This window comes from Myxocyprinus asiaticus, chromosome 6 (assembly GCF_019703515.2).
Source record: "Myxocyprinus asiaticus isolate MX2 ecotype Aquarium Trade chromosome 6, UBuf_Myxa_2, whole genome shotgun sequence".
In the NCBI taxonomy this organism is placed as follows: Eukaryota; Metazoa; Chordata; class Actinopteri; order Cypriniformes; family Catostomidae; genus Myxocyprinus; species Myxocyprinus asiaticus.
The window spans coordinates 55,365,721-55,387,971 of NC_059349.1; the positions used below are offsets into that span (position 1 = coordinate 55,365,721).

Sequence of the window (22,251 nt, forward strand, 5' to 3'; positions counted from 1 at the left end):
ACTGATCCAGTGTGAATTCTGCTCATACAATGAGGCATAAAGTCATTGATAACACATTTTAAAATCACATTAGTTTAGGTTTTACATGAAGAGTCCTCGTATTTAAATGCTGCTCTAAACGCGGTGTGAACGGTGTCTGAATGTTCGGGAACAGAATACTGTCGCACGACTGTTTAGATCTTCTTTGTACCCCTGAATGAAGAACGCAGAAGAACTTCTCCAGAAGTATATCGGGGCTTTAATCGGTCTTGGATGGTGTTTGTCTGCCAAATGAATAAATGTAAATGTAAATAAATATAAAATGACCGAATACTTCATACACACAATTAAATCATATTTTTACACTTTTTACATATAAAAAGGTGATTTTTCCCTTGATTTGTCTTTGTTTTGTCTCATATTTCATCTCAAGCATGTTCTTCACTGACTCTTTTGTCCACTTGTTTAACAAGTACACTAACTTTACTAAACTTTATTAGAGGCTAAATTGTTTGGTGTGGTGGAAATGATGTCACAATTTGTAATAGAAATAATTTTCACACAATAAATATTAAAATGGTTACTGTTTATTTCACTTCATAGTTTTAAAAATGTTATAATTTGTATCTTTATAATGTAGTTTCATAGTTTAATATTGAAAGTGTGGGACTGGGACAAAACTAAAACAGTCAAATATATGCATAAAAGATTTTTGAAAAGTACCAAAAATAAATGATGACGGACTGGTTAAAAAGTTTCCAAAACCTTTTTGCATCTTGACATTATTTCGTGACAAATATGCAAATTTTTTCAGACTTTTTTTTATTATATGTTTATGAATGTCCCATAATCATGGTAAAAACAGAGTATCACACAATCTCAAGTGGCTTTTTGCTTTTATGAAATGGTGGCAACCACACCACAATGAAAGACCACTGATGTTCAATAAATAGTTCTTTTTTTTTTTTTGTATTAATAATTAAAATAAAGAATTCTTCAATGGGGGGTCTGGGTATCTCAGCGAGTAAAGACACTGACTATCACCCCTGGAGTCGTGAGTTCGAATCCAGGGTGTGCTGAGTGACTCCAGACAGGTCTCCTAAGCAACCAAATTGGCCCGGTTGCTAGGGAGGGTAGAGTCACATGGGGTAACCTCCTTGTGGTCGTGATTAGTGGTTCTCGCTCTCAATGGGGTGTGTGGTAAGTTGTGTGTGGATCGTGGAGAGTAGCATGAGCCTCCACATGCTGTGAGTCTCCGCGGTGTCATGCACAACGAGTCACGTGATAAGATGCACGGATAGACGGTCTCAGAAGCGGAGGCAACTGAGACTTGTCCTCCACCACCTGGATTGAGGCGAGTAACCGCGCCACCACGAGGACCTACTAAGTAGTGGGAATTGGGCATTCCAAATTGGGGAGGAAAGGGGATAAAAATAATTCTTCCACTAATACAGTTAATTAGTTGAACTGAAGGCTGTTTATGGTTGCTAAGAAATGCAGCAACTTGCCACATTAAAATAGAATTTGCAGTCACAGTTGTGTATTTATTTGTATTTTAAATTGGCTTCAAATACGGCTAATCCAATGAGAAATTTACAGTTTAAGCTTTACATTTCATACAAGTAAATTGATCCACACTGCAGATTGCAGATTTTCATTTAAGACATTGAAATAACGTTTGTGACAGGTCAAAGGTTGCCATCAGTGTTGGATGAAGGCACTCTTGCTGTGTGTGTAACCTGCAGAGAGAGAGAGAGAGAGGAAGTGAAAAACAGGTAGATAATGAGTGAATGAGGAATGAGTTTAGACAGGTTGGTTGTCTGATAACTTTACCACTGGTAATTGTCTTGTTTCGCTCTCTCTTGCTGTCCTCCATTTTTGTCCTGTGCATGTGTCTGTTTTATCAGCACTCGTTTGATTTGTTTGCAATTGTGTCATCAGGATTTATCGGTTCATTTGAGGTGATGTTTAATTGGCAGGTGGGGGATGGAGGATTATTGGAATTTAGGGTCTCTGGTCTGGGGTCACCGCAGGACGACCATCTGTATATGTGTGACATCCAGTCGGCCAACACACAAACACATACTTCAGAGTTTCTTGAAACTCTATTCTATGCCTTTCCAAAATCTGTCACAGCAAGGGGGAAAAAATTGCTTATTTCACACTGCATAAAGTGTGAAAATATTATTTAATTGAATACTGAATAATAGGATAGATGAAATGCTAGCTGTGAAATTAGACAAATTAGTTCGCCATTAAATTGCAAAAATGTTTAAAATGTAATTTACACAGCAGGGTGTTATCAAACACAATACATAATTTGAGATGTTGTGGCAGTGACATTTTGTTGGTTCATAAAGTCTGAATTCTCCTGTGATGCATATATATCACTGCTTGACATTAGCTGTGTCACTATACCCTTACTAGTGTATGAATGTTTACAACCTCTATATAAAAATTCTCTCTATATATATAAAACGTTTGCACTTAAAATGTTAAAGTCTCTGTATACATAAGTCAGGCATATGAGGTATCATTTGAAAGCTTACAATCTGATCTTTTCAAAGATACCCATCACTTCTGCATTTGTTACTTAAATTAACTAAATAAGGCCTCAAAATAATCGCATTAAAAAATTAGCGCCCCCTAGAGGTAATGGGTAGAAATATTTATATAAAAATAAATGTCCTTCACATAGCATCTAAATGGACAAGTCATATATCAAATGAAAGCTCTCATTCTCAGGAATGTGACAGTATAGTTTATAGTGTAATACCACAGTTCAAAGTGAAATATGATTTCTGTAAGTCATCTAATATAAACATCTCTTTTATGCAGCGCTAACTGCTGATGTAAGCCCCAAATAACTAAACACTTTATATCTGCATTTACCTCAGGCAGGTCTCTAAAAAATGAGCCATTGTTTACTTGTCTGTGATCTTACTTGTGTGAATAATCCAATGTTATATCTTCGATGTCCAGAACAAAATATGCCATCCCGCAGGATGAGCAAAACAAATCATCAGAAAACATGTTTTTGATATTTGACTATTGATGATAAGATGTTATATATCATCACAAAGGGGAGGATCTCAGCTTTCTAATGACATATAGATTGATCTTCTAGTCCACTCAGAGGCCAAGATATTCAATGAAACACTGAGGGTGGTGCTTGAACTGAAAATTAGACTGAATGTCTATGGACGAGCACATCTGTGAGGGATAAAATGTGTTAGAGCGCCACCTACATTTCAGATCTGTATATTGTGATGGAATGTGATAGAGAATTTTTTTTCTAATGCTTTCTGCCATCTAGTGGAATAAAATGAGACTTTCAAAGTGAAGTAGAGTGAACAGAACCAGAATGACAAAAAAAAAAAAAAAAAATTTGTTCTGTTTATCATAAGATTTTAAACGCACACAATTGTATTTATGAATAATAGGAGTTTTTAATCGAAAACAATTGACACATTTTTGGCAGTTATTCCACAGTATGTGTGAATGGTGAGCTTTTAAATTTGAGTGTGAAAAATTGCAGCAGCCCAAAAATCCACCAGAGTTTAAATTGTAGTTTCGTCTCCAATGGAACACAACTTTTTTTTAAACTTTTTTTTCTTTTTACTACACAGAAGCATTCACTGTTTAATAGCTGATGGAAGTGACGTTTCAAACGCAGGTGATAAAAATAATAATAATAATTCCTTACATTTATATAGTGGTTTTCTAGGCACTCAAAGCGCTAGACATAGTATACGGGGAATCTCCTCATCCACCACCAGTGTGCAGCATCCACCTGGATGATGCGATGGCAGCCATAGTGCACCAGAACACTCATTACACACCAGCTATTGGTGGAGAGGAGAGAGCAGAGTTATGGAACCAATTAGTGGATGGGGATTATTAGGAGGCCATGATAGATAAGGGCCAATGCGGGGAATTTTGGCCAGGACACCGGGGACAACCTACTCTTCCACTCCTACTCTTTACGAGAAGTGCCCTGGGATTTTTAATGACCACAGAGAGTCAGGACCTTGGTTTAAATTCTCATCCGAAAGATGGTGCTTTTTCACAGTATAGTGTCCCCCTAACTATGCTGGGGCAATAGGACCCACTCAGACTGCAGGGTGAACACCCCCTGCTGGCCTCCCTAATACCTCTTCCAGCAGCAACCTTAGTTTTCCCCAGGAGGTCTCCCATCCAGGTACATGCCAGGCTGAACCCTGCTTAGCTTCAGTGGGCAACCTGCTAAGCAGCAGGGTGATATGGCTGCTGATGCATTGCTGCTAACTTTAGCACATTAGCCAACCTCTTTTCAACACTTATATCTCAATTAATGTATAGTCATACAGCGTGGGGTGATGGTAAAGCATTCAACTCACATTTGTGAAGTTGCTGTCTTCACTAGTTGCTACAGTAAACATTAATTACAATTGTTTTGTCAGACCAGCATCACCGGGAGGTAACTCCCCCCTTCCCCCTTCCGCTTTGTAGATCAAACCGCAACCATTGAGTGCATGAAGTGTCCAACCTTCCACTCTCTGTTATGGCGTACAGTAGTGCAGAAGTGTGAAATTTGGGCCGCAGCGAAACTAGCGAGAGTGTGAACAGTTTGTTCTAAGGGAGTTTAATCTCTAAATTGCCCATAAACGTGCCCATAGTGGAAGTGGCAGGCGCTCTCATGCATTCAGATATTTATTCATTACTTTGTGCATTTCATTCCTGATTGATTTTTGAAGATCATGTAATAAATGTGAATGATGATGTAGTATTCCACTGTTTACAGTATCCATGTCCTGCAGTGGATGTATATCAGCATTCGGAGCGAAGAGATGGATGAGAAGCAGACGTGTGCGATTGCGTGAAGTTTTGATGTCTTTATCGATGCTCATATACTGTCTGCAGGAGTTTACATTTTTATTTTATTTTATTATTTTTTTTGCGATGGAATAATGTGCACAGGTCAATCTACTTAATATTGTCATTAAAAACTATCAAAATATATAATTTACTCCAAATATCATAACAGTAGCTGGCACAAACAAAATGAAGATCTCGAATAAGGTGACAGCATTAAGCGCATACATTTTAACGTTATACGTTTATACTAAATACTGTACAACACAAAAAAACTGAATGAAAATCATAACGACAAACAGCAAATTAAAATACTGTGTGTGCAATACAATGAGCAGCATTTGCATACACGATTATGCTTAACCCTTTAAAATCTGAAGGTGTTTTTAAAGATTTCCTGTTTCAGTGGCATACCCAAAATTAAAGGCATATAACTTGACAAAACAACATTTTTTTAATGATATAGATTATGATACATTCTGAGACTCTCAGCCTAAGAAACTGCTGAAAAATCACAAAAACAATTGAGCCACAAAATTAATTTATTAATTTATTTGACATTATATATCTCTGGGTGTAAATAAGGTGGCTCAAAAAAACTTTTTTTTTGTTCCCAATCATGTCAACTGTATCTGAGACTAATTTTGTGTTGAAACGACAAAGCAATCAAAAGTTACAGCATTACAAAAATAATTTATCATAGTGTCCAAAAACATCTCCAAACAAATAAAACATAATAATTGAACAAAAGAACTAATTACACATGCAAACACAACAATGACTAAAGGTTTGTATAGCATGCAGACATGATTTTAGTAATGAGATTTCACAGAATGAGTTTCATTCTGTGTCATTTGAGTCATCATTGAGTCTGTGTCATGTATTTGGCGCCATCTCCTGGTGGCCATATGTAACATTGTGCTTCATGTGGATTATCTAATGATCTATACATCTGATTACCTTGTGTGTGGACTCGTTTGAAAGATAATCACCTCCTCTAAATAATGGCATGTGATATTTAATGTTCTGTTTATCTTTCATGAAGTTATAAGCGAAAATGCGGCATACAAGCAACACCAACATAATTTTAGTTTTTTGGGTTGCAGGTCAGTTCGGGCTGACATCAGGGAAAGAACAATGTCAGTTCGGTGCATTCGGCGCTTTATACAAGTGAAATGTGCTTCTCTTTTGAAATCGCGATGCGTTTGAAGACTGGTTTGAGTGCCAGTGATATGCTCTGTATCTCTGGAATTTGCATGCGTCAACTGAACTTCCCTCGATATCACGGGGCAGACCACAAAACTGATGGGAACATTTGAATTCTTGTTAGAATTTTCTAGTTTAATGTGCTGTGGAGGATTTACACCTCTCAAACAGTAGACAGCCCTGACATTATAAACAGCACTGACAAGGGAAAGAGAAAATGCGACCCAGGATACATTAAATCCTGACTTTGTTTTGCTGTGTTGTGTTGCCACTTGATGTTCAGTGTAAAGTCTGGGTCCTGGAGTAAAACCAGTTGAGAACCACTGATCTAGATTGTGTGTCAATCTGCTGTTATTAAGATGGGTATCAGATGTTTGATTTCTTCAACAGACATCTTTGTAATGTATTTGTGCTTGCTGGGGTAGTAGCATCAGGCATACTATTTTGTTTGCAACAAATGAAATTTTGTAAGACTTTGTAAGAATTTATTTTAAAATATAATTCCACTTTTAGTCTAACAACATTTTCTCTCTTTTCTTGCAGAACCGCCCGTTCCGATCGCTCCACCTCAGCTGATGGCGGTGGGGGCCACTTATCTTTGGATCCAGCTGAATGCAAACTCCATCAATGGAGACGGTCCTATCATAAACCGCGAGGTGGAGTACCGTACAGTCTCTGGCACCATGTACGACCTTCAGCCTGTCGATAAAACCTCGCATAAAATCGGCCATCTGGACCCGGACACAGAGTATGAGATCAGTGTGCTGTTGACCCGACCCCTGGAGGGGGGAACTGGGGCCCCGGGACCTCCCCTGAGGGCCCGAACCAAATGTGCAGGTGAGGATTGAATGAATTTAGTTATATTTGTTGCATTTTTCATATGTAGCACGTAACCGGATGATTCTCAAGAAAATGTCCTGGTCATATTTGACCCCAAATCAATACAAAGAAAATATGAAATAACATTTTGCATGAAGAAAATGAAGCTTATATTAAGGAGCATTAAGATTTTTTGCACTGTGACATTATTTTCAGGACAATAAAGCACAGTTTACCCCCCAGTTGTCACTAATGTAACACTTTTACTATTTCCATTGTTTTCAAAGATGATTCTCATTACCGTGAAACATTGTGAGAATGTATTTTGTGGTTGAAAAATGCTTATTTTTGTGGCACAAACTCAAGTTTTAAGAATTATACTGACTCTTGTTGCCTTGTTAGCTTTGTCAATCAAAAGGGGGATGGAAACACACATTGGACAATGAGCCTACAACTGTGTGTGAAAGAAAATGTGTGGCATTCCTTTTTAATAGGGTGACAATGACAGCAGAGTTGCAGTTTGTAAGATTCATTTAGCATAAAATGCAATATTTTGGTTTGCTGGAGCAAAAGCTCTTCACAGTAATATCTGATTGTTTCTTTGTGTGAGTGTTTGTGTGTGCGTGTTTGTGTGTGCGTGTGTGCGTGTGCGTGTGCGTGTGTGTGTGTGTGTGCGTGTACACGCTGGAGGCTGTTTCTGGGTTGTGACCTCCTCCTGAAGGTCTCGCTGTTTCTCATTTCAGCTCAGTTGATGGCGATGGATGGCTATTCTTCTGTGGCCTTCACATCAGTCCTTTAGGGTGTGTGTGTTTGTGTGTTTGTGTGTGTGTGTGTGTATGTGTGTGTATATACAGTGCATCCAGAAAGTATTCACAGCACTTCACTTTTTCCACATTTTGTTATGTTACAGCCTTATTCCAAAATGGATTAAATTCATTATTTTCCTCAAAATTCTACAAACAATACCCCATAATGACAACGTGAAAGAAGTTTGTTTGAAATCTTTGCAAATTTATTAAAAATAAAAATGAAAAAAATCACATGTACATAAGTATTCACAGCCTTTGCCATGACACTCAAAATTGAGCTCAGGTGCATCCTGTTTCCACTGATCATCCTTGAGATGTTTCTACAACTTGATTGGAGTCCACCTGTGGTAAATTCAGTTGATTGGACATGATTTGGAAAGGCACACACCTGTCTATATAAGGTCCCACAGTTAACAGTGCATGTCAGAGCACAAACCAAGCCATGAAGTCCAAGGAATTGTCTGAAGACCTCCGAGGCTGTATCGAGGCACAGATCTGGGGAAGGGTACAGAAAAATGTCTGCAGCGTTGAAGGTCCCAATGAGCACAGTGGCCTCCATCATCCATAAATGGAAGAAGTTTGGAACCACCAGGACTCTTCCTAGAGCTGGCCGCCTGGCCAAACTGAGCGATTGGGGAAGAAGGGCCTTAGTCAGGGAGGTGACCAAGAACCCGATGGTCACTCTGACGGAGCTCCAGCATTTCTCTGTGGAAAGAGGAGAACCTTCCAGAAGAACAACCATTTCTGCAGCACTCCACCAATCAGGCCTGTATGGCAGAGTGGCCAGACGGAAGCCACTCCTCAGTAAAAGGCACATGACAGCCCGCCTGGAGTTTGCCAAAAGGCACCTGAAGGACTCTCAGACCATGAGAAACAAAGATTGAACTCTTTGGCCTGAATGGCATGCGTCACGTCTGGAGGAAACTAGGCACCGCTCATCACCTGGCCAATACCATCCCTACAGTGAAGCATGGTGGTGGCAGCATCATGCTGTGGGGATGTTTTTCAGCAGCAGGAACTGGGAGACTAGTCAGGATTGAGGGAAAGGTGAATGCAGCAAAGTACAGAGACATCCTTGATGAAAACCTGCTCCAGAGCGCTCTGGACCTCAGACTGGGGCAAAGGTTCATCTTCCAATAGGACTACGACCCTAAGCACACAGCCAAGATAACAAAGGAGTGGCTCCGGGACAACTCTGTGAATGTCCTTGAGTGGCCCAGCCAGAGCCCAGACTTGAACCCGATTGAACATCTCTGGAGAGATCTGAAAATGGCTGTGCACCGACGCTCCCCATCCAACCTGATGGAGCTTGAGAGGTCCTGCAAAGAAGAATGGGAGAAACTGCCCAAAAATAGGTGTGCCAAGCTTGTAGCATCATACTCAAAAAGACTTGAGGCTGTAATTGGTGCTTCAACAAAGTATTGAGCAAAGGCTGTGAATACTTAAGTACATGTGATTTTTTTTCTTCGGTCTTGCCGATCTTAGTTTGCCACCATTGTGGTTTCCACTGCTCAAGTTGGTCTAGTTTTGTGGTTTTAGAGGGATTTGGGGCACTTGTCAGCTAGTCGGGTTTGGAGACAAGCTTAACCATAGTAAACCACCTCAAACCAGCAACAACCTTAGGCTGGTTTAAGCTGGTCTTTTCTATGTTGGTAAAGTTGTGTGTTAGTATAGCTTTGAATGGCTTTTTTGGCAGTTCTGTGGATGGAAATGTCTTGTTGATGAGAGAGGTCAACAGAGAATGACCAGGCTGGTTTGAACTGACAAAGTCTACGGTAACTCAGATAACCGCTCTGTACAATTTTGTTGAGAAGAATATCATCTCTGAATGCTGTTCTGAGATGCGGGTTGGTACTGTTTTGGCGGCACGAGGGGGACCTTCACAATATTAGGCAGGTGGTTTTAATGTTGTGGCTGATCGGTGTATACATACGGACTTGTTGGTCCAGCACATCCCATAGATGCTCAGTCGGATTGAGATCTGGGAAATTTGGAGGCCAAGTCAACACCTTGAACTCTTCATCATGTTCCTCAAACCATTCCCGAACAATTTGTGCAGTGTGGCAGGGCGCATTATCCTGCTGAAAGAGGCCACTGCCATCAGGGAATACCGTTGTCATGAAGGGGTGTACCTGGTCTGCAACAATCTTTAGGTAGGTGGTATGTGTCAAAGTAACATCTACATGAATGCCAGGACCCAAGGTTTACCAGCAGAACATTGCCCAGAGCATCGCACTGCCTCCGCCAGCCTACCCTCTTCCCATAGTGCATCCTGCTGCCATCTTAGAAGTGGTTCTACTTTTAGTTAGCAACACCCCAACACTGCTGTGCATTAACCTGCTGAAAAAAATTAATTAATACATTTTAAAAAATGGTTTGCTGGACTTAGCTGGTTTAACTGGTCTCCCAGATTAGCCAGGCTGGTTTAAACTAGTTTAGCTGATGTTTCAGCACAGCCAAGCTGTTCCTTAGCTAGTTTAAGCTGGTCTCCCAGTCTGACCAGTTTACAAGCACCCAAAACTCCAAAACCAATCTAGACCAGTAAAAACCACCTTAGGCTGGTTTAAGCAGTTTTTTTTTTTTCAGCAAGGAAAGATCCTTGCCACACACACACTGTGATACACATACAATCATCCTGCTGATAAAACCAGCTAAGACCAGCCTAAGATGATTGACTGGCCTTAACTGGTCATTCAGCCTGGTCAGTTGGCTGGTTTTAGATGGGTTTTGTGCACTTTATAGCTGGTCAGACTGGGTGACCAGCTTAAACTAGCTTAGACTGGTTTTGACTTGGTTTTTCAGCAGGTGCTCCGTGAGATCCACAGAGGAATTTTATGCTCCATACTTCAATATTCTCTCATCACCAGTATTATGTTTTATTTTATTTTAGTCATAATTTTTCTTTTGACGAAGATTTCGGCATGACATTAATTAATTATAGTCAGTTTCACTCTGAAAAATTGCATGTACTTTTTTTTTGGCGAAAATAACAGATTTTATTTGACAATAATTGCAAAATGTCAAAAACATCAAATCAAGTATTCAGAAATGTTAAAACTGTACAAACATGTAATTATTTAAATATGTTTTAAACATATTAAAGGTTTATCAACATAACATGAGAAAACCTTTGTGAAAAGGTCCTGAAATAACGTATGTAACGAATATACTAAACTGCTTTATAGTCGTTACTGTGTTTATATATGGAAACTGCATATTCACAACACAAGTTACACATTCTGACCAGTGCGTAACTTATTACGTATTTATTATGTTTATTGGCTTCATTGTCTGTGCAGATGTAAGTTGTAATATGACGTTTATGTTAGAGGTAAACCAAAAAGTGGGTTTTGCCGATACGATAACTAAGGTGGGAACACAGGCAAATAGCCGATTAATCGGCCGATTGTTTTTAAAATCTATACTTTCCACTCAATGTCATATGAAATAGATTAATTATGTTCAAGAAAGAGGATAGAAATAAAATCGTGGTGGAATAAAACCAAAATGCAACTATCGGCGCTGATTAATCGGTAAAACCGATATATATCGGTCAACCTCTAATTTATGTTGTGGACATACCTTATTAATGACACATGTATAGGATGTGTTTGACTGAACATACTTTGAGAGTATTATTCAAATACTTTCTTTTTAGATTTTTATTTTCTTTTAAAAATACATTATTAGTGCATTTTTTTTCTCCCCAATTTGGAATGCCCAATTCCCAAAGTCCTCGTGGTGGCGTAGTGATTCGCCTCAATCCGGGTGGCAGAGGACGAATCTCGGTTGCCTCCGCGTCTGAGACCGTCAATCCGCGCATCTTATCACGTGGCTTGTTGAGCATGTTACCATGGAGACCTAGCACGTGTGGAGGCTTCACGCTATTCTCCGCGGCATCCACGCACAACTCACCACACGCCCCACCGAGAGCGAGAACCACATTATAGCGACCACGAAGAGGTTACCCCATGTGACTCTACCCTCCCTAGCAACCGGGCCAATTTGGTTGCTTAGGAGACCTGACTGGAGTCACTTAGCACACCCTGGATTCGAACTCGCGACTCCAGGAGTGGTAGTCAGCGTCTTTATTCGCTAAGCTACCCAGGCCCCCTGTTAGTGCATTTTTAATATCTTGCAGTATTTTTTCCCATCATATTTTCGAAAAAAAAAAAAGTATTGATTAAAGTCGTTTGATTATTGTAAGGATGTATCTTTTTAGTCTCATCTTCGTTAATATTATTCTTTATCGTATATTTTATATAAAACTTCATGAACGAACATTTTCGTCAGTAGTTTTGTTGGCCTGATTGACACAATCGGAAACTATCAGTGTTGATTTTTTCCGATAGCAATAGTCCAAAAATGCAATTATCGGTGCTGATTAATCAGTAAAACCGATATATCGGTCGACCTCTAGTTTATGTTGTGGATATATGTAGCTGATTAATGTCACGTATTTAGAATGTTTTAATGCACATACTGTACTTTGGGATTATTATTCAAATACATACTTTATAGGTTTTAATTTTCTTTAAAAAACAAACATTATTAGTGGATTATTAGTGTCTTGCAGTATTTTTCCTGTCATATTTTCGAAAATAAGTATTAATTAAAATAGTTTGATTATTGTAAAGATGCATCTTTTTAGTCTCATCTTCGTTAATGTTATTCGTTATTGTATATTTTATATAAAACATGATTCAACAAGCATTTAGTAGTTTAGTAATTTTGTTGGCCTGATTGATACTATCAGAAACTATCGGCGTTTATTTTTTTCCGATAGCGATAGTTAAAAAACACAATTATCGGTGCTGATTAATCGGTAAAACCGATATATCGGTCAACCTCTAGTTTATGTTGTGAATATATGTAGCTGATTAATGTCACATATTTAGGATGTGTTTTAATGCACATACTTTGAGATTATTATTCAAATACATACTTTTTAGATTTTTATTTTCTTTTAAAAAGATATTTTTAATATCTTGCAGTATTTTTGTCAAAAGTATTGATTAAAGTCGTCAGGATGCACCTTTTTTAGTCTCATCTTCGTTATTGTATATTTTATATAAAACCTTCATCAACAAACATTTTTGTCAGTAGTTTTGTTGATCTGATTGACACTGTTCATCACGTACCCAACGTCTTGCATTACTGCCACTCATTCACCTGCACATTGAGAGCTATTTAATGACAAATCCATCCTATCAGAGATCAGTTGTACTTTATGTGCTGAACAAATGTGTTTCGAGCTCGCAGTAGACTGGTTAAATTAGTATTTTTTCCACTCAAGCTAGTTATCTCAGTTCTTTCTTATCTCTCTCCACTGAGCGTAATGGATGTCCACTGACAAAGAAATACTTATGTAGGCAGAAAAGGCTTGTACCCTTGAAAGTAAATTTTACGAGGTTCACAAACTTTTTGTATCTGTCCGTTATTGTTTTGTGGGCCGCATTCACAGACGCATTCAAAGTGCTTCCCTGATTGAATGCTGAAGAGGTTTAATAAAAGCTCGGCAGTCTGTTCGTACATTTGCCCTCATATTTTTCCAGTCAACACGAAATGAACGCTCGCTGCAGTTTGGTTGGCAGATAGAAATGTTCCGTCCTCTGTCGTGACCTGGACATTTTGTATCTAGATGAAACACTAGTTCAGTACAAAACCTCATTTACCTGATGCGTACATATCTGAGGACATATTTTCTTCAAGTTTTGCCAAGCACACACAGAGATTTTAGGAATAATTCACATTCTGTCATCATTTACTTATCCTCATGTTGTTCCAAACCTGCATGATCTAATTTCTTCAGTGGGACACAAGAGGAGATGTTAGTCAGAATGTTCACGCTGCTCCTTTCCATAAAGTGACAGTGAACAGTGATTCATATGGTTTAGCTCTAATAGGTGCAATGAAAGCACCATAAAGGTAGTGTATGCAACTCGTGCACTATATTCCAAATCTTCTGAAGTTCTGAGATGAATCATAACATCTGATGTGAACCATTTTGAACGACTAGGTTTTTATGTCTTTTTATGTATTGTCTCATCAAAAAACACCATAACTATATTTATTAACAAACATAAGGCAGGCCGTTAGCTAAGTAGCTAACTAACGATACCTAGCTAGCCTCCACTTACCAGCCAAAAGTCACCGTTTTAATAAAAACCACAAAAAAAATGTGCAAAAACAATTATGGACTTTGACTTTTTTCTTCCTTTATGCTAATTATTATTTCTTATATTTTTCTAGTGATTTTTGTGGTGAACTATGAGCTGCACATGTATTGCTGTCTTAGTGCCTTACTGAGCCTTTGCCCAAAAAAAAAATTTAAAAAATAAATCTCTTTAAATGTTTTTCTCTCTCTAAAGAAAAGTGTTTCTCAAAATGTTTCTTTTTTCTAATTTTTTTTTCTAAATTTTTAAGCTGTAGTAATTGACCGGTTGATTTATGGTTGTATAATACTCTAACAAGAATGTTTTGCAAATCTTAATCAAGGAAAGAAACACATATAATATTTGAGAAAGAGTCCATTGATTTGGGCAACGCTAACACGGGTCATCCCTTTAATCACAGCACTGAAAACACAGCGAGAGGCGCTGCAACAGTCAAAGACATCTATATAGCGCATGTTTACATGGACCAACAAATGAAAAAAGCACAATATCAACAGCAGCATCAATATTCCCAGTGGTGAATGTCATCAAACAGTCAGAAATCACTCCCGTTGTTACACGTGACAATGAATGCCATATGAAATATATGTAACCTGATGTATATTCATTTAACTGTGGGATTTCATGTATTAGTAGACTCTCAAACATTATATATATTTATTTCCTTGATTAAGATCTGCAAAACATTCATGTTAGAGTATTATACAACCATAAATCAACAGATCAAGTATGAGGTTGGTACGGCATGCTAATTGTTAACTAGCAAGCAAAAAAAAAAAAAAATCTCATGTGTTGCCTCTTGAGAGAAAAAATATTTTTTGAGAGGAAAAAAATTGAGAGAAAATTCTTAAAAATCTTTAAAAAAAATCACCTAGTGAAAAAATCACAGTGTGGTTTGGAGCTTCCGTTTGCTTAAAGATTATAAATAAATATTTTGCATTCTTCTGCAAAAATACCTACTAATACCTTTAAAACCTACTCACTTGAACAACACAAAATTGGTTTCTTTTTAAAGCTTAGAAGCTGCACTTTACTATGCAAATAGGCAAAATAAACTCTAAACAGGTGCTTTTTAATTGGCAGACAAATTAGAAGTGTTCCCTTTTCATTCCTTTTGAAATATAATTATTTACTTTACACCATACTGTCAAACATACGGTCAAAACATTGTACAGATCAGAAATATATCGAGTAGAATATAACAAGCGTTTAGACAAAATATATATTGAGTAAAAGTGTTTATAAGATGTAAAAAGATATGACTTTTTGTCATGTTTTTGCATGTAACTTCATGAAACATAAAAACAGCAGATGCTCCCGATTAAAACAAGCCCAAATACAATGTGATATGATGCATAGATCTTAAAATAATCTCGGAGGAAATGCGAAGCTACCTCAGATATCTTTTTAATCATCGTGGTGGACACCTCTGGTAACAAAGCGGACTAATCACAGCTGTTGTGGTCTGCGTTGGTGCGACGTGTTGCTACACTTTTGGAGAGATGAGTGTCAGGCTAAGACCTATGTTCGACGCAGAGGTATAAATTGTCCTTAAGTGTAAATTATTTTGATGTGTGCTAAACTTTTGCCATGCTTTGTTAGAGACACAGAAAGCTCTTCCTTTGTGAAATGAGCATGACTGTGTGTGCATTTCATTTATACCCAAGGTCTCTGTCTGTCTGTTGTTGTCAGTGTCAAGGTCTTTCTGTTCTCTGCTCAAGTGTTCAGTACATTTCTAGATTCTGTTCCTCATGATAATGGTAGTTTTGCCTTGAGGTATTCAGCAGCAGTGTTTTAGCTGGTTATGTGACCACTGGAGTTGTTCTGGAGGACACAGGGTGAAAGCTTGTCATTCATACACACATTAAGGGCACACATTACGTGCTCTTTTGTCATGGCTAGAAAGAGCGAATGATTAAGTTTAAACAGCACAGGAAGGTTACGGAGGTGTACGAAAACCATGTTTCACAACAGCACTCGAGGTGGAACAGCACATTGTGTGCATCTCAAGGACGTTCTAGTAAGGTTCAGTTGTGTTCTTGAATTGAACAATAGTCTATTTTCATTCTCTCTCCTCCTCATTTAAAGCTGCAGATGTTTTGCTGTTCTACGGTTTAATTATCCAATACACAGATGTCACATTAAAGGGATAGTTCACCCAAAAATGAGCATTATGTCATCATTTACTCACCCTCATGTCGTTCCAAACCTTTGACTTTGTTTTTTTTTCTCAGAAATGCAAAGTCTATACACCGCCCTTTTCCATACAATGACAATAATAGCCCCCCCCCCCCCTTAATATCTGTAATCTAATTTTCACTAGTTAAAATGCTTGATATCAGTAATGGAATTAATACTAGTAAAAATACTAATTTTTGATATCAGTAATTTCATTTGCATTAATAAAAATTATAAATCTGTATAAAAAATGACATACTTGGAAATACAAGTTCTTGGTATCAAAAATGGAATTTCAACTAGTAAAAGCTGTATTTTTATTTTTTATCTCTTACTGCATTTTTACTAGTAGAATTTCACAATGATTTGTCATCCACTCCTGTTCAAAATGCAATTACATATTTATAATTAATTTCTTAACCCTTTAAGCTCAGATAGGCCCGCCGGCGCAAGAATAAAATATAATTGTCAAAATATTAATAACTACAGTCTTGAGCAACACAAAATAGGTGTCGTTTGAAAGTTTAGAAGCTCTACTTTATAATGCATGTAGACATTATGACCTAAATTAAACAAGTGCTTTGAAATTTGCAGACAAATCAGAAGTGTTGATAAATATAAATAATTAACGAAAAATTGCATTTATACAAATTATTGCAATCAGTTAAAATGTCAAACTCATCAAATAACATTGTGTCATATGTTGTTGGAAAGCTCTCAAAGAGTAGAATACAACCAGCCTATTTGTTTTACTCACAGACAAAAATATAGCAAGTAATAGCTTATTATATGTCTTTGACAGTTATGTTGGTGTTGCTTATATACCGCATTTTAACTTATAACTTCACGAAAAATAAACTGAATATAAAATATCACATAACATTACTTAGAGGAGATGATTATCTTTCAAACGAGTCAACACACAAGATAATCAGATGTATAGATCATTAGATAATCCACAAGAAGCACAATGTTACATATGACCACCAGGAGATGGCGCCAAATACATGACACAGACTCAATGATGACTCAAATGACACAGAATGAAACTCATTCTGTGAAATCTCATTACTAAAATCATGTCTGCATGCTATGCAAACCTTTAGTCATTGTTGTGTTTGCATGTGTAATTAGTTCTTATGTACAATTATTGTGTTTTATTTGATTGGAGATGCTTTTGGACACACAGAGATTTTTTTTGGGAGCAAAACAAAAGCAGTTTTTCGGAGCCACCTTATTTACACCCAGAGATATATAATGTCAAATCAACATCAACAAGAAAAAATTACATTTTTGGCTAATTTTTTGTGATTTTTCAGCAGTTTTTTAGGCTGAGAGTCCTAGAATGTATCATAATCTATATCATAAAAAAAAAAGTTTGGGGGTGGGGGGGTTTGTCGAGTTATAAGCCTTTAATTTTGCGTATGCCGCTGAAACAGGACATCTTTAAAAACACCTTCAGAGCTTAAAGGGTTAATACTTGAAATTCCAAATTTTACACACGAGTAACTTGACTAAAACTACACACTTCACATTTAAATTGAAGTTGTATGGACTACTTTTAGGATACTTTTATGATACTTTTTTTTTTAATCATTTTATTAGCTCATCAGCATGAATCACCATCTTCTGTTTCTGTGGTCTGATATAATTCATCATATTTAATAAACAGTTGAGTGGAAGCATATAAGCGTGGCTTCTAATGAAGATAAATTCACTCCTGAATGTTTTTTTTTTATATACTATATATATATATATATATATATTTTTTTTTTTTTTTAAGTTTGACTTGAAAGCTGCAGGAGAAATTAAATTAATAAAGTAAAAATCTGCTTCAGCATGTTGCAGTCGGTTTGAAATATAACCTCTCTATATCCGTCCATCATAATGTACGTAGTGTCATATGTGCAATGCTGGAGAGTTGGGTGTCATGCAGAGAGAACATGTTTCAATTAGACGAAACGTCGTTCTGAAACTATCACTGGTATTTGAAGAAAGATGTGCCTAGAGCTTCATACAAACTTATTAAGGAGTATTTCACCCAAAGTCTGTCATCATTTACTCACCCTCATGTCGTTTCAAACCTGCTTGACTTTCTTTCTCTTTAGTGGAACACAAAAGGAGATGTTATTTGGTCTTATGTCATGCCTACTGCTGTGTCCCTTCTGACCAATATATATTTACACAAAGTATTGGGAGAAAACATGGCATTTGATATCTATGTTTATTTTATATGTATAATGACATGCCCGGTTTTCATAGGAAAATCTCTCTTTTTTTTTTTTTTTTATACCAGCAAAATCACAATTGTGTTATCAAAAAATACTTTGAGCTGTTTGAAGGCTCAGTTCGTGGCATTAAATGACGTGATTGCTTCAGTTAATTTGCTTTTCATGTCGAATTTGCAGGTTAGGTTTAGGTGTTGGTTTAGGGTAAGGATGTCTGTTTTGTTTTAATATTAATATTCACCTTAAACACCTCATATGATTACATCATTACTCTCGCTTTTGGCGCCCCCCGCTGGACATTTCACTGGGAAACTGCAACCAAACTTGCATGAAGCACGTAGTTTTGGTTTGCAAAAATGTTGCCATTGCCACGTAAATTTCATGAGATCAGGCTGACTTTAGTAGCTTCAGCCTCCTGAGACCTGAGTGTAACTGCTGTGTGCATTTTCCATTCCACGTTTTGATTTGTAACTAGTAGCACCTAATAAACATGCAATATTTTTTTAGACCAAATAGTTATTTATAAAAATTGATGTCCACATATGTGGACAGCGGGACTAAGCTGTGAAATTTTAAATAACACTAAGCTATAGAAAGTCAGATTTTTTTCCAATCACTGTCAACCATGTTAAAATAAAATGATACATTATAAATTCTGAATCTATGTACTGATTATCATTGTCACATGTCTGTCAAACATGTTGAGTGATCCAAACATCATCTGCAGCCTGAAACTGAACTTTTGATCGGATTTTAGGAGTGAATGCACTTAACTGCATAGAGAGCTATAGGATGCTCCCTTGCTCCCTATTTAGTGAATGACTTAACCTCCAGTGTGCTGTCTGTCTGCACTGGTCTCAGAACAGTTCGAAATGCACCTTATTTTCATCCTAACTCCATATAAAGCCTCTGAAAGACACATTTTTCAATTTTGGATGAACCCATTTATTCTCAATTTGATAATACACAGTAAATATTGGATATTTTAAATGAAAATGTTGAGGTGGGGTAGCACGAGGTTGAAAGTATGAATGCATTATAATCATACCGTGAAAACCACTAATTTAAGTAGTTTTATGTTACATTTCATGACTTGTTACTTGAATACTTGATACTGCTGTAAAAAACTTCTATCACTGTTGTGTCCGATTTGTTCTATTGCATTTATTGCAAGTTTAATTTGTTATTCACTGAAAATCTTCACCTCTGCTGCAACTTTCACTTCTGTATCCATGTATATTGAATTACGGTGCTTGAGGAAGTTTGAAGATGCAGAAGTGTGAGAGCTTCGGTGGGATGGAAGATGTTCAGTAAATAATGATGTAAATTTGTGTCTGTTCCTCACAGTAAGCATCATATGGCTTCAGAAGACTTGGAATATAGCACATAAGTAATTTACACAGAAGTCAGTAATCAACTTTAACTAGATTGTGGGTGTTTAGTGAATTAGACGCTGGTGTTTGTGCTGAAACATTGTGCGTTTCAGTTCTTTTTGATGTTCTGATGTATTGACAGTCGAGAGTCTTTTTAAACTTCTTCAGTGACTCAGATTTACATGTCTCTTGAGTTGATGTAATTCTGTGTGGTCAATAAGAGCAGCTGTAATGAGAGTGTCGTTCTGCGTCGGGCTCAATCTGATTTGTTAGACTGATGTATGGCTTTGCTCTTGAAGATCAGAAGGTCACGGGGTCACGCTTTAACATGAAGGGAAGTGGGGCCGGTCTCCGGAGCCCTCGTGACCCCAATCACTGGAGTGACAGCGTAACCATGGCAACAGAGAAATGGATCGATTCTTATCCCAGCGCTGTACCTGCTTGTTGTCTTTCTATTGCAGTCGGTGTGTTTGGATCAGTGAACGTGTGAGATATTTAGCAGATATCCCATCAGCCCTCAATCAATCGAGAGTCATCGGCATACGTTTGTCTTTTTCACTTGTATCGGCACTAAGTTTAATACATTATAGGCCGAATTATAACGTTGTGTCCTTACGTATAGACATAATGTGACTGAGAAAGAAGTAATGTTTTCAAAAGGGATTGCAGAGTGAGCAAAATAGATCTAAAGATAGAAAGATGGATGGATTAATAATTGATTGATCTCAAGATGGATCAAGTAACAAAACTCGGTTGAGGTCAGGGTTGCCAACTGTCCCATATAAGCCGGGACGTCCCATATTTAAGCATAGAGTTCCCACGCGTCCTGGAAAACCTGGAATATTGCCAAGCAGTTTTCCAGTCCTGGAAAAGTCGTGGAAAATAAGAATAATACCTGGAAAATAATTAATTGTCCTGGAAAATATTTTAGTATAATAAAACTGATTGAATGTGTCACTAACAAGTACGATGTACAATGACAGTAACAAAAACTGCACAAATTCGTATCGTTTTGTCACTGCGGCTGTGCATTCTGAAAAAACATCAACGGTTGATTGTCATGAATGAAGCTCTGTCACGTACATTTAAAGACGATGTGAGACCACTGATTTTTTATTAAAATGAATTCACACGCAGAGGTGGCATTTTTGTAGTGGTTTTGGAGCAGTGGCTTCTTCCTTGCTGAGCAGCCTTTCAGGTAATGTCAATATAGGACTCGTTTTACTGTGGATATAGATACTTGTCAATAATGCAATGCAATGATGCGGTCTTTATACCTCAGGATGTGAATTAATTTTTAATAATTTAACGATCGGTGTCAGCTTATATCTGCGATGCAGAAAACATGGATGAAATCAATAAATCCAGTCATAAAAAATTTTCAGTGCACAATTAATCAAATAAAAATCATGCTATGTCCTAGAGCGATTATTAAACCACAAAATGCTGCAATTTAATTGAATAAATATATAATCTGCATGTGCTGTGCGTTTCAAAATGAATGCTTTGAAGCATGTAGCACATACAGACTATATATTTGTTTAATTAAATCAGTGTTTATAATCACTCTGCTTATCCAGAGGTGAAAAACAACTGTCTAAAACACACAGAAGCTCAAAATATAAAAGCTTGATTTAAATGTGTGAAAAAAAGACAACTGTATAGTAATGTTTACTGTTATTAAATTTAATAAGAATAAAAACAAAGCAATATTTCACAACTGTTATGTTTGGTTGTGCGGCACTTTGACCAAAATAATATCCAGTGTTGTGAGGATTTTGTATAAAAGCACTTAATTTGCAATATATGCATCATTGCACTTTGTCCCCATGTGCCCTTGCAAACTGTAGTCTGGCATTTATATGGCTGTTTTGGAGCAGTGGCTTCTTCCTTGCTGAGCAGCCTTTCAGGTAATGTCGATATAGGACTCATTTTACTGTGGATATAGATACTTGTCAATAATGCAATGTTATGTTGAAAAATTAAAATAATTAAAATAAGCCCATTTTCATTTGATGAAAGACCATTTTGATAATAAAATTGAATTAAACTGTCTAATACAGAATTCAGAAAAAATAACCATCCAATAACTACAATATACATTATGATCTCTCGTGTGTTTTTGCTTGGATATTAAAACCGTTGGGCACATAGGTCTACCTGTAAAATGTTCTGGGTATTGTCCTGTAAAATTGTGTTTTGAAATGAGTGGAAACCCTGTTACTTTATGCACAAATACAGAAACATTTGTGTGTCATGTAATGCTCTCATTGCAGCAGTGAGATGTAAAAGTGCATCATTACAGATACTACGGAGGTCTGAGAGCCAAACTAAACACGCTCGACCTCTCTCTTCAGTTAAACACATGAGTGAATTACACACCAGTACAAGGAGGATTTCTTCAGCTGGCTGTTGACATTTCTCACATTCATCTCTTTTATTCTACATTCTCTGTTGCTGTAAGTAAAGAGACATGTGTATGTGTGTGCGTCACAAGTTAAGACCATCTTGATTACGTTCTTGTCCACATTCTCCTCTCAGTCTCTCCTCTCGTGCAATCATGTAAGCTATTTGCATGAGAAAGGTTAGATGAGCAGCCATTACAATTAACAGGAGCCGATAATGTGCA

The 22,251-nt window shown here is 37.2% G+C and overlaps 2 protein-coding genes across 4 annotated transcripts in view; one reads left to right on the forward strand and one right to left on the reverse strand.

Annotated features, from left to right (window-relative positions):
- The window catches only part of LOC127443011 (receptor-type tyrosine-protein phosphatase mu-like), a 384,365-nt gene that overhangs the window by 166,632 nt on the left and 195,482 nt on the right, over positions 1–22,251 (forward strand). For all 3 annotated transcript variants that reach the window (XM_051701475.1, XM_051701476.1, XM_051701477.1), the window contains exon 7: positions 6,583–6,876. In XM_051701475.1, the coding sequence (XP_051557435.1) occupies positions 6,583–6,876 (294 nt within the window). The remainder of the gene's footprint in view (positions 1–6,582; positions 6,877–22,251) is intronic.
- The window catches only part of LOC127443052 (yjeF N-terminal domain-containing 3-like), a 479,510-nt gene that overhangs the window by 82,209 nt on the left and 375,050 nt on the right, over positions 1–22,251 (reverse strand). The window lies entirely within an intron of this gene.